This window comes from Fundulus heteroclitus, chromosome 24, assembly GCF_011125445.2.
Source record: "Fundulus heteroclitus isolate FHET01 chromosome 24, MU-UCD_Fhet_4.1, whole genome shotgun sequence".
Classification (NCBI taxonomy): domain Eukaryota; kingdom Metazoa; phylum Chordata; class Actinopteri; order Cyprinodontiformes; family Fundulidae; genus Fundulus; species Fundulus heteroclitus.
The window spans coordinates 19600870-19614537 of NC_046384.1; the positions used below are offsets into that span (position 1 = coordinate 19600870).

At 45.7% G+C, this 13668-nt stretch overlaps 1 protein-coding gene across 4 annotated transcripts in view; it reads left to right on the forward strand.

Moving 5' to 3' along the window:
* The window catches only part of vangl1 (VANGL planar cell polarity protein 1), a 58386-nt gene that overhangs the window by 8584 nt on the left and 36134 nt on the right, over positions 1-13668 (forward strand). For all 4 annotated transcript variants that reach the window (XM_021323236.2, XM_012875844.3, XM_012875845.3 and 1 more), the window contains one exon: positions 4993-5274. In XM_021323236.2, coding sequence (XP_021178911.1) covers positions 5204-5274 — 71 coding nt within the window. In that variant the 5' untranslated portion in view covers positions 4993-5203. The remainder of the gene's footprint in view (positions 1-4992; positions 5275-13668) is intronic.

Consider the following 13668-nt stretch of genomic DNA (forward strand, 5'->3'; position numbering starts at 1 on the left):
GCAAATAATTTTATTTACCTGCTCAAATCAAGAAAATTTTACTTATTTTTAGTTCTCTTTTTGCAGTGTGTACTCTTCAAGCTCGATTGCTGGGTTCCTGTTCCACCACATGCTGCAGCCCAGCGGGGGTCCCAGCTCGCTCCCTCCCGCAGAAGGGGATTCCTGTTTCAGCTCCCGATTTGGTTCCACTTGCCCGTTTATGTTTTTTTTCTGCCTCTGCAAAGACACAGAGCACTCTGGCGTATCCTGTTACGCTGTGGTGTGAAAGCTCAGCGCCGGGGTTGCTTTGGGCTCACGTTGACTAAACTGACGTAACTAAAACGGTCAGCTTAGGAAATCCTCTATTCCAGTGGCAGATACTGAACTGGCTTTTAACCTAGCTGCTCTTCCCTGAAAACGAGTCCCACACTCATTTAACCTCATTAATCCCTCGTTTAGTGGCGGGTTCTTGCTTCTAACAGGGTTGAGGCAGGTGTTCATGTTGGAAATTGCTCCGACACGTGAAGCTCGCCAATGCAGGGATGATTTGAAAGGTGCGTGCGGTGCCTTTCCAAGGTGCTCATACCTTACACTTCTTTAACCTGACTCTGCCAGGTGGATTTGCTCCGCATATCCATCTGGAAACCTTCCGTTGAAGTAATTTTGGGAAGGGGCGAAAATACTGGTTAGCTGATTGGCCTATGTTGGTGATAGACGGGCCAAATGAACCAATCAGATTCGTCGTCGCACGTAACAGCGACGACGAAAACACAACCACAAGCCAAGCTACTCTTGCTGCTGCAGGTAAAGGCTCGTTAGCTCAGCAAAGAAATACTCTGTAATTCCGATAAAACTTGCTTGATAGCCACGCTAACGCTAGTTTCATCGGCTGAAGCCGCCATGTTCTTTAGACTGAACTGTCGCGCTTCTCGTTGCGTCACACCTCAACCCGCCTCAAAGCCAACGCTGATTGGACGTTCGTTTGGTGAACGGCTCCAAATTTTCTTTAACGGAAAGTAGCCAGACTGATCTGCGAGTGAAACCTTGAAAGCTCGCGAGATCAGGATGGTCTCACGAGGCTAGCACTTCTTCACCTCAGAACGTCAAACATCACTGTGTTTTATTTGACAAACCAACAAAAGTGGGGCACGATCGTCGGGATCTGGGCCATTTCATTGCTGCTCTTTCGTTGTGTTCAGGGTTGTTGTCCTGCCGGGCGACGAACCTCTAGCGAATCACACGGGACCTGCGCGGGGCGCTCTCTGAGAGCAGGACAAGGCGGTAACCACAGTGATGGTAAGATGCCAGACGCCACTACTTACGTATCGGTCCGTCAGGTCCCAGGCGCTCAATGTGCTCATTGCTGGAGTCGGAAGACTTAAAAAGATGGGGAGGAGGACGAGGGGAGAGAGGAGACGAGGTGACGCCTCAAGCTGAGAGCAACTCGGTTGTAATCTCGCAATTAAAAAGTCGTGGGTTCACTTCCAGCCTTCTCTCACGCCGCATGTCGACGGACCCCTAGGCATGGCCTCTTGACCCCAAGTTGTTTGCCAATCTGCATAAGGCTGTAAGGATGTATGCACAGTTATTGGCGTAACCGGGTGAACGGGACTCTAGGGGAGATTGCTGAGTGGTCAGGGTGAGCCCAGGAAAAGGCTGCGTAAACTCAGAGGTTTTCTTGTATGATGAAATTTGTTGCACTGGGTTTTATTTAGTGGATTCAGAAGAAAGGGACGTGGATCCAAATATTCTATCTGAAAAAAATAGAAAATGCATGTGTTGTAGTTCCCACTGCAGCCTCAGCAGCGTGGTTTATCTCTCGTGGCCAAGATGAATCCCCTTTTTCACACCCCGTTTGAGTCGGCGTGTGAACCCATGCTAGCGAGCCTCTAATTTCTGGGAGAAGCGTCCGATGCTCTGAGCAGGACTCTCGGGGATCGCCGGCGGGGCGGGCCCCCTGGGAGGCCGTTAAGAACCAGTTAAGGACGGATTTTGTTTTTTAACATGCGCGGATGATTCAGCCAGTTAAAATGATTTACAAGCGCGGGGATCCAAGTATGCAGTTACACAACCCGCAAAGCCTATTCAGGATCCTGTTACAACCATGAAAGCAATGCGCACACTCGGGCCCGCAGAGCAGAGTGACTCAAATATCAGAAACTCTTCAGAACTGGCCTTTTTTTTTTTACGCTTTGCACAACAATCTTAGAGCACCTTTCCCTGTGTAGGGTGAGTAAAGCAGCGATTTTTGGCGCTCATCGTGGAGATTTTCTGACCAACTCCAAGGTTGGTCAGGTTTTAATTTCCTCAGTGCGGTGACAGGCTGTGATTATATGTGTGCATGTGCGTCCCGCAGGCTCGCTACATCAAAGCACGCCCCGAGGTGTCTGACTCATGTTTCGCCGTCCTTCACAAATATGCAGTTAGATTTGACCCCGAGCCAAACGCGCCTCCCCAACACCTTTTCCCAGCTCTCATGCCTTACTTAGTGATTTGCAAATCATGTTTACTCACTTCCTATAGTTGCACCACAGCCAGGTTGCCCTGCTCCCCACCTGTGATGCTGACCTTAATGTGGTTCTGAATTACATGCGGAGCAAGGCTTGGGCTTTGCTTCGAATTCAAGCCGTTTGAAGTTTGGGTGGGGCTTCTGGAGACTCTGCTGTCTAGGCACGGCCTGTCTGGGAATTGGTTAATGTTCTGTAGCATGCGGTAGAGAAACCACACAGGTTCTGTAGCTACTAGCAAGGTCCTGAAGCTATTCTCCCCAGCTATTTGACCCCTTTTCCTCTGCCGGCCTGTAAATTTTAGGTGGACAGCCCCGTTCTGGTAGGGCTCACCAAAACATGCTTTGGTGCTGCAGAACTGGTGCAGCTTTTACTTGGATCAAGTCTTAAAACTTGCGTTTAAACCAGCAAATAGTAACAATGCATGCGCTTCACGTGACCTCAAGGCATGGCTGCTGAATGGGATAATGTATGGGCCTATGCTGCGGATGCGTCAGAGCGTCCGCCATGTTGAATGTGGCAAATCTGCAGTTAGTCTGAGTCACTTAAACAGTATCAGAGGGAGTTTAATCTCAGAATATGCTTTATAGTCGTAATATTTTTTTTCCTAATCTGTGACTATACCAGAACTTAAAAAGGTTCACATGTGACACGGTTTTATGAAATAATAAAGACCACAATGTTCAAACTGAGGCCGGTTCTGCTGGAGGTTTTTCCTTCCCGCTAATGGGTGGTTTTTCTTTCCACTGTCACTTCATGCTTGCTCAGTATGAGGGATTGCTGCAAAGCCATGTACAATGCAGACGACTCTCCCTGTGGCTCTACGCTTCTCCAGGAGTGAATGCTGCTTGTCGGGACTTTGATGCAATCAACTGGTTTCCTTATATAGGACATTTTTGACCAATCTGTGTAATATGATTGATTTTGACTTTGTAAAGTGCCTCAAGATGACATGTTTAATGAATTGGTGCTATTTAAATAAAATTGAATTGAAATTGAATTGAATTTAACCTATTGACTTTCATATTCAGACACACACACACACACACACACACACACACACACACACATATATATATATATATATATATATATATATATATATATATATATATATATATATATATATATATATATATATATATATAAAACAGTTGGTACATTTCCATGCAGCACAGGAATGATGCATCTTCTCTGATTGACGTTCACTACAACAGAACTTGAACTCTTTCTGTCACATACAATATGGCGGTGACGTTGACGTACGAACCCGCGCCCAACGAGGCGTCTACGTATATGATGTCTATGGTTACGCCGTAAAGGTCTCATTCATTTCCTGTCAGATCATCACCTGTATTATCCTGTGTTTTTGTGAAAGGTTGTAGCGCACGGAGACACTTTAACCACACACGCAACATTAATATCGCAGCATCCCTGCTGAAAGATGCCCCAACATCCATGCCGCCACTGTCGTTTGTTGACGCTGTGTTAAAGAACTGAGTTAGAAAGTGTGGTTATGGATTCAGGCGGAAACAATCAGCGCAGCTGGAAGATTGCACTGGCCTACCTCAACTCTGATTGGTGGTTTCAGAATAAACTGCAGGAAGAAAACACACCTGGCTGTGAACTGGGCCTGGGAAAGCTCCGTTTATTTCATGGGGAGAGCCTGAAGTCGCCCCTGTGGAAGTAGCACTTCCACCAGCTAAGCATTGGAACCGGTTTGGTGAAGAAGAAGAAGAAAAAAAAGCCCCATAATGTGTTGCTTTTTGGCATATTCTAGGCTACTTCTTGTTGTAAGACAGGTTCTGTTTGAGTGATTTGTTGATTCTACAAGGTCTGGCTGTAATCAGGCCTGGGTGTGGCTCATGGAAAGCAGCCTGAAAAAGAGAGACGCCACGAGAGCACAGAAGCACTGATCCAGGAGTACTTTCTATGTTAGAGGGGGGGTAATGGCAGACGGTCTGCCCCCCAGGACGTGTTCACAGCTAAACGGAAAGGGAGCTACTATCAAGAGGAGAAAAAAAACCATGAAGTTAAAAGTTGACCGACTGCTCGGCGGTGTTCCTCTTCCAGCTTGTTACAGTGATGCTTTGATGGTTTGCTGTGTGTCAGAGATTAATACTGCCTCAGAATAAGAGTTGCCAGCCAGAGGGGCTTTCTTTTCAGGACTGAAGTGTGTTTTTTTTTATTTCTATGAAGTGTTCAGCTGGAGTGGATCCTGTTTAGAGCTGCCTGTAAAAGTACCGTCACTGTGGAGTTTGGTAATGCAGCTGCCGAGCAACACGGGCACATCTGAGAGTTTTTTTGCATGAGGGGAATAAATATGCGTGATGAAAAAGAGTGTGAGTTGAATGCTTGATTTTCATCTTTGCTCCCCTTCAGACGTTATTTCCCTCTCTCCCCCCGCGTCTCCGTCGGTCTCCGATGGAGGCCTGTCGGCGGGTTTACCCCGGCCCGCTTCGCATTCTGAATTCAAATTTCCCCATCCTCGCTCTCCTCCCCGCAGGTTGATGCCTCCTCAGCGGGCGCCCGCAGGGTCGCTTCCAAGCCGGACCGCCAGCAGCTCGCCGCCTCAGTCAGCCTCCTGAGCGGGCCGATCGATCGCCTCGGAGCCTAACGAGACGAGCGCGCCGGGTACCGCTGCGTCCGCCGGGCGGTGGAGCGGAGCCGCCTCTGTGTTGCCTGGAGCCCGCCGGCCTCTGCAGACCCGCATTGCCATGGATACGGAGTCCACCTATTCTGGCTATTCCCATTACTCTGGGCGCTCCCGGGGATCGCACAGGCATGGGTAAGGCTAAATCCTGCTCGTTAATTATTTATCCTCGTGCCTCTGGTGCTACACGAAGGACTCCACTGTTTGTGACTCGTGCAATAGACTGCGCTCACGGCGTCAGAGTAACTAAAGACGATGAGCTCATTGCCTCATCAGCAGGCGCAGAATATTTAACTGATGAGTCCTGACGCCTCTTTGCCACAAATCCTTTGTTGACAAGTGAATATTCATCATGTGAGGAAAAAAGACCTTTTCTCATATTGCTGTTTGTGACAGGACAAGCTGCTCTACAAGTCATACTTAGCCATAAAACACCCACCATGCTCCTCAGCAGTCTGGAAAAGTGGCTTTTGTTTTCCACATCTGAAAATATTTGTATTTGCAGACTTTATCCCCTTATCCTATATAATCTAAAAGTTGTTTTTCCTTCCCCAATTCCTGCCCTAATTTCTTCCTTCCTTTTTACCTTGTACCCCTGTTTCCTAGAGTCCTCTCTTGCTGCCTAGTATCCTTCTTTCCTAGTGTCCTCCCTTGCTGCTCAGTGCCCTACTTTCCTAGTGTCCTCCCTTGCTGCCTAGTACCCTTCTTTCCTAGTGTCCTCCCTTGCTGCCTAGTACCCTTCTTTCCTAGTGTCCTCCCTTGCTGCCTAGTACCCTTCTTTCCTAGTGTCCTCCCTTGCTGCCTAGTACCCTTCTTTCCTAGTGTCCTCCCTTGCTGCCTAGTACCCTTCTTTCCTAGTGTCCTCCCTTGCTGCCTAGTACCCTTCTTTCCTAGTGTCCTCCCTTGCTGCCTAGTACCCTTCTTTCCTAGTGTCCTCCCTTGCTGCTCAGTGCCCTTCTTTCCTAGTGTCCTCCCTTGCTGCCTAGTACCCTTCTTTCCTAGTGTCCTCCCTTGCTGCTCAGTGCCCTTCTTTCCTAGTGTCCTCCCTTGCTGCCTAGTACCCTTCTTTCCTAGAGTCCTCCCTTGCTGCCTAGTACCCTTCTTTCCTAGTGTCCTCCCTAGCTGCCTAGGACCCTTCTTTCCTAGTGTCCTCCCTTGCTGCTCAGTGCCCTTCTGTCCTAGTGTCCTCCCTTGCTGCTCAGTGCCCTTCTTTCCTATTGTCCCTCCTTGCTGCCTAGTACCCTTCTTTCCTAGTTTCTTCCCTTGCTGCCTAGTACCCTTCTTTCCTAGTGTCCTCCCTTGCTCCTCAGTGCCCTTCTTTCCTAGTGTCCCTCCTTGCTGCCTGGTACCCTTCTTTCCTAGTTTCTTCCCTTGCTGCCTAGTACCCTTCTTTCCTTTTGTTCTCCCTTGCTGCCTAGTACACTTCTTCCCTAGTCTTCTTTCTTGTATCTCTTTTCACTTCTGTTCTTCCAGCCTCACCTTTTTCCTTTTCTTTCCTTCTTCTCATCCTTCCTAACACCCTTGCGTCTTACCTTCTGTCTTGTCCCCATTCTTCCTTGTGTCCTTCCACATTTGTCCCGGTTCTTCCTTCCCTGACTTTCTTAACTTTCCTCTTTCCTTTTGTGCTCTTTCTTTCTTTCCTCCTACTGTCCTTCCGTACATAATGTCTCCTGGGACCTTTTGCTCGTTCCCTCTGTTCTTTGTTTACTTTCTTCCTTCACAGGGAGCGTGAGTCTGGAAGAGTCTGGAAAGATTGCACGAAAAATGTACCTGAATCCTTAAACACAAACTTCCTCCTGTTTTATTTGGATAGTGTGTGATAGAACAACACAACGTAGCATTTAATTGTAAAGTGAGCTTTTCACAAATAACAACTTGACAACTATAGATTGCATTCATTCAGACCCTTTTTGTATGATACCCCTAAATGAACTCCAGTGCCTTCTTCACACAGCCACTGACCAGCCAATCCTACCAAGTAAAACCACCTCTCTCGTGTCTCCGTCCTCTCTTCGTAGCCAGCGTCTGTAGAGCCCACGGCTCATGGAGGCACATTAATCTGTCAGAAGCCAAATGGATGTGGTTGACAGGCTTCAGGAAGGCAGTGGGGGGGGGACAGGTGCTAAAGGGGCCTCGCTGACTGATGGTTCTGCAGATCCACCGAGAGGAGATGAGAGTCGGTCACTGGAGAGCAGGGTCCTGTTCCACAACAGCCCCACCCCGGCTGCTGACAGCCCCTGCCGGCTCATTCGTCATATATCTGTCTGGGTTCTCTCCCACTCTTGCTGCCACCTGTTGCCATTTCATGAGCCTCTCCTGTCATCTACTGCCCATGTCCCCCCCCCTACTTCTGAGACACTGGCACCCAGAAACACGTTCATCAGAATAAAGAATGGTTTGGGCCAGGAGTGTCGCTTGCATTCCCTCAAAGGACATAATTATTTTCTTATTGCTCAAAGTTTTGCTCTCCAAAGGTGGTCTTACCCTCTCTTGGAAAAGGCAGCTTGAACAGCCCTCACTGACAGAGAACTGGAAAGGCAACATATGGGCTCCACAGCCAGGCTCCATCCTTCTCTCCTGTTCCCGCTCCGAGTGTGCCAGCACCACCGGCTGGCCCCTTGCTTTCACAGACAAAAACCGAAATTGTTTCTTTTTTTAAAAGCTCTTCTGGAGGTAATCACCTTGCATGCCGTGAATGGAGGCGTTCCAGAGCCCCGCTGTCTAATTACCCCTGATGCCAGACCCTTACAAATGAACACAGAGAAGAGCTGCTGTTGCAGAGTGTCATCACTGACCTCCACAATTAGCAGTCTCTTAGAAAAGGCTCTATGCCCCGATGAGGTTCTCATGTTTTGTCAGGTCACAACCACAAACGTCTGTAGAGTTCATTTGGATGTTTTTATGTAGAGCATTAGGAATGGTCTGATGCTCATTTAGTTTTAACAAATGCAAAGTCGAACGTTTCAAATTAGCAGCTGCTCGTGTGGAAAATGTGTTCACTTCATTGGTATTAGTCCAATTTACAGAGCAGCGCACGGCATTGAAACGAGACAGAGGGCTAAGTTGTTCATCTGCAGCTGTAATAACCACACGCTGGCTGGAGGTGACCCTGGTTTTAAAGGTTAAAAATCAACACTTTTTATCGGTTAATTTCACTTGGAGAGCAAAGTGAATAACTAAGAGACGAGTATACTATTACCTCTTGTTATTCTGTTTGTGCTACCATCACTCTCAGTGGTTTGCACATAGGCCAACAGCTCTGCTTGGTACTCGTCCATAAAGGTCAGATTATATGAGTGTCACTGATAGTTATATTGTCAAAAGATTCCCCCACCTGAGCTGTGGATCCCTGCGGATCCTCCCGAGTCACCATGAGCTTCTTGGCAGCTTCTCTGATGAAAGCCCTCCTGTTTAGATGGGCGGCCTTACACATCTGCCAACCTACGTTTCCATGTTCAGATGAGGGATGCTCAGACTGTTTTCTCCAGTCCGCAGCCTCTGTGGAAATGTGTCAGTACTAGGGCTGTCAAAAGATTAAAAACTTTATCGCGATTAATCGCATAATATCAATAGTTGACTCAAAATGAATCGCATATTTTATCTTTTTATTTCTGAAAGTGTAAAAGCAAATTTTGGGCATTTTAATACGCAATTTTGCAATAAATGACTGATAAAAAACATGCTTGTACAAAAAGTATTTTTATTTTTTATGTTTCAAGCACTTTTCAGAATTGGAATGAAAACATCCTGGTGCCATAAAATGTTAAACTCTGGCCAATAATGGCTAAATCACTAATCATAACGCCCTGATGTTCACATAATGCGTAAATAAATGTGTAAATAAATACCTGTTTTCATGCCGATATATTTTTTCGCCTCTTAAACAAAGGTAGACATTACGTGTTACGCATATACATACAAATTAATACATTTTAAATTTCAATAAATTCACAAGTTTTATTGTTCATTTCTTCACTCTCTCTCTCACACACATCAATGTTACAACAGTAATTTGTATATTTTTGCATGCTGTTTATAGCCACGTTCATACACACGTTTTTTCCAGGTTTTTTTTTTAAACCCTGGAAAAAGGTTTTAAGTTTCCAGGTCATTCCAGAGTCTTACATTTGCTTGTAACTGGACCAGGAGCTTAATAACCTTCAAAGAGAACTGTTTAGCACAGTTTGCATGTGCTGACACTGTAATTCCAGGGTACTTCAACAACAAATTAATAATATTAATGTATGGTTTATCGGTTGGGTTTCTGTAATGTTATCAGGTTGTAAAAACTCATCTTCAGAAGCTATCTGTGCTCAAAATGGTCATCTGCACCGCGTAATCTACTTTCAATAGTTATCACCGGTTATTGCAACCGTAAACTGTAGAAAATACGGGCAACATCTCTGTCTCTACCTTTACTCCCTCTGCTCCGATGGCAGAGGGACATTTCAGCTGGTTATACACGTGTCTGTAGTGCAAGCAGGTCTCTTTATAACTCACGGTTATTGTCACTTATTTTAGAGCCCAAATAAGCGATTACACTTTCAGGAACAAGCCCAAAAAAACAGCAACCCACGACTCATGAAATTTAAATGCAACTTTTGAAAAAAAAAAAACTGACAGCTCTAGTCAGCACAATTAAAGAACACAGACCTAATATGCCCCAACTACATTCAGTTTTCAACAAATGCTTGAGTTCGGACGGCTGTCGACCTCCGGTTGTGGCTCACAGGTGTCTGGGTTGTGGTGCCAGAGAGGAAGAGAGGGTCAGCTCGGTCCCCAGAGTCTGGCATGCCATCCCGGTTGGCTGCGCTTCTTTAGGAGCCTCTTTTCTATTTTCCTCTGTGCATCAGCTGGAGAATGCGATCGCAGTCGGCCTCGGATCGTGGAGGAAATGATACTTCAACAGCCCAACTGACAGGACTTTACCCCGGCTTGCCAGGCCTCCCTGCTTTCACAAAGCCCCTCCTCTAATGCTTCCTACTCCAACCTTTCCAAGAAGCCACTCTCATTTCAGGGCTCCATGCTGGAAAGTCAGCTTCCATTAATCAAATCCTAACTCAGCATGGTGGTGGAAAACCAACGCGGCCAGCTGCATGCTAATAAGGCTGCAGGAAAGGGGGGAGCGACGCGTTTATGCTAGGGGTGAGCTCGCCACAGCGTGATCATCCCAGATGCATCTTCTTGTGGGAATGAACATATGTTGTGGAGCAGGTGAAGGTTTGATAGATGGGATTCACGGTTCCAACCACATTTAGATATAAGTAAATCTCTTCATTTTAAAGCGTCTGCTCCTTTTGCTCTATAGTGGATATAAAGAGGCGTCTCCAGATCCGAGAGTCTCCAGATCCAAGGCACAGAGGGTGGCGGCGTTACCACTTTTTGATCAGATGGACAAATCAGCACATTCTGAGCAAAGCCTTTTTACTTTTAATTGGCTAATGTAACTCTGCTGCAGTATAAACTTAAAGTTTTTCCATTTACCTTCAACATTCATTTTCAGAATTAATGTTGAAGGTAGGGTTGTCACGACACAAAAATTTTCAACTCGATACCGATACTCAGGAAAATATTCGAAACTCTATACCATTTTCGATACCTCAAGGATAAAAACAAAGACCCCAAAATTTAACAGAAATATTTTTATTAATAAATAAAATACAAATAAATAAATACAGTAAACAATAATAACAATATTTTGAGGTTGTACGCTGTGCACAATATTAAGCAGGCCTGATTAAAAAGAAGTGTTCCTTCCTTGGCTATGCTTTACAACACATTGACACTAGCCAAACCAGTTAACAAACAAAAATAAATGCTGTATTCTCAGCAGCTGCACCTGTTACAAAAATAGTCTGAAACTGAAAAGTGCACAGAATTATTCAATCACACAGTGTTCAGAAAGCGCATTTTCCTCTGTTCTGCACTCTAGATGAATGACTGTTTAGGTGCCACTGGTGGTAGCACTGACCTGAATTTGCTTTGCTGTTTGCAGATTTTTTTTGCCAAGTCCCCAGCTTCTGGGGGACTTGGAAAAAACACCCCACCCCGCGGCATCGATACTTTTGAAAATGAGTATTGTATCCGGATACAACATTTTAGCATCGATACTTTTTTGAGTGTCGATACTTTTGACAACCCTAGAAGGTAAATGAATTAAAGAAACAAGTTGTCCATTACTTTTATCACTTTCAGCCATTAACTATCCTTTTTATATTTCACCACTCACCAGTGGGATCCAGGCCCATTTTTCACCTGGATCGCCTGTCGTTGGGCGCTGGACATTTCGTCTCTGTCTCACAAACAATGCACGCTCAAAACGCGTGAAAAAAAAACGTGAAAACGTCTGTTTAGCTCATTGAACAGTGGAGATCGATTTCACCGAGCGAATCGCGCGGCTGTATGTTACGTGGAAAAACGAAAAAAACGGTGAAAATCGGCGCCCCTGGGTCCAACAGATCCTCCAGAGACTCACGCGGTTTGACGAGTACCACCACCTGTACCTGCGTGGATGGATCGCTTCTAGCGGTACTTCCGTCTTTCCAGGATCCAGCATTAGGGAGAAGTTGTGGATCTCCCCCTGGTACACAAACTTTAGGCGTCTTCGGTCAGTAAATCCACCATTGCTCAATAGAAATATAGCCTAATTTTACTGTCCAAATATGTGACACATAAAAAAAAAGTTCAGATTTTTGAAGTCGAACGAAATTTGGCTTTGCTGTACTGGCAGTTTTACTCCGCTCTGTTCGCCTAATTCACGCCGTTCGCATCACTCCGAAACGTGTCCTTCTCGTCCTCCTGAAAGCGCCTTTAGGTGGGGTTAACATGTAAATAACTCGCTCCAAGCGTCTCGTTCGCGTTTGCTGTGAACGCACGTTAAGGTGTTGCTGGACACTGTCCAATCAGCCGTAATATTATGACCACAATTAAGTGTCGCCACAAGCTTCCGGGCTTTTTATGTGAGCCCTATTTGTCACCTTTTCATCTACATAAACAGCAGTTTTTTACTCCTCCCTGTTTCTGCTCTGTAGACGCTACCTCTTCCTTATAAGCCCCACAGTTGCTCCTGATTTTCATAAAGACTTTGAAGCAGGATCACTGCCTGGTGAGCGCTGCTGCTTCTCCTCCCAGCTACGTCGTCTACAGCTCTCTGCTCCAATTAATAAGCATAATCAGTGCCAGCGTTTGACTGATGATCGCTCCCTCCGGAATACCCATCACCACAGTGATTAGGGTGGTTGTAATAATATATAAAGTAGTAATGATTGTTGTAATGCATTTAAAGGCTTCCATCAGCCTCCTAATCTGTCAATGAAGGAGGCAGCTGCAGGCTATTCAAACTCGACTCTCTCTTTCTGTGTGCTCCTGTGATAGCAGCAGAGATTTTTCTGTAGGAAATCAAGAGCGCATTCAAAAGGAAGTACAGGAACAGAGGCGGAAAGCAGGCTGGTAACACCCTGTAGTCACATGCAAAGCGGCCCTGTTAAACTGTTTTATTTCCACGGCTGTCAATCACTCGGTTTCCTCCGCTCTCCCCTGCAGGCAGGATATCCTCTGTGGTTAGGAATTGCGAGACTCCTTCAAAGGTTTTTAATGATGCCTGTTGTTCACAGGCAGCACATCTTATTCAGCCATGGCAGGATTTCATCCCACTGACTGTCAGACAGGAAAACTCTGCACTGAACAGTTTGGTTTTTGCTTTCTGTCCTGCCTAAGCTGATTTTGAGCAGACTGTGTCAGGGTATTCTGTAAGTACATTGCCTTGCAAAGGTTTTCCCATCCCCTCAATGGGTTAGGAAAGAGATCCACACCTGATCTGTGGATCTCAGCAGCTCCTACAGGGTTACAGTGGCTGCTTCTCTGATCAAGTATCTTTGTGACCTGTTAGCTTAGGTGGATTGACGTGTCTTGGTAAGTTTGCAGATGTGTCATACTCTTACCATTGTCAGGTAATGGATAAACAGTACTCTATCATCAAAGCTTGGAATGTCGTTTTATAATCTACTGTATTTGCTAATTGTGCATTTTTAATTCTGTTTATTTATACAGCGCCACTTCACCACGAGTGTCATCTCAAGGCCCTTTACAAAAACAGATTCTAAGTCAATTACACACATTCCTATTGATCCCAGTGCAATTAACAATGCAGTTAAGTTCAGTTTATTATTCGAATTGGTGAAAAGGTTTTCCATCTAAGGAAACCCAGCAGATTGCATTGAGTCTTTGACTTGCAGTATTTACTCCTCCTGGATCAACATGTAGTGACAGTGGACAGTCACTTGCATTTAGTCGTTTACTTTGCAGCCATCCTTCATACCGAGCATCCACGTGGCTACAGTGAAAAGGAAAATTCCCCATCAACAGGAAGAACCTCCAGCAGAACCAGGCTTAGTCTGAATGGCCATCCGCATAAAAACCCCCCACAAAAGTAAAATATATTGGCAGTGCTAGTTCTTTAGTGGCTTCATCTTGGTGAGAAACACATCTAAGCAGATGATCTCTGAGCCAGTTTTCAAATCTAGAGGATGA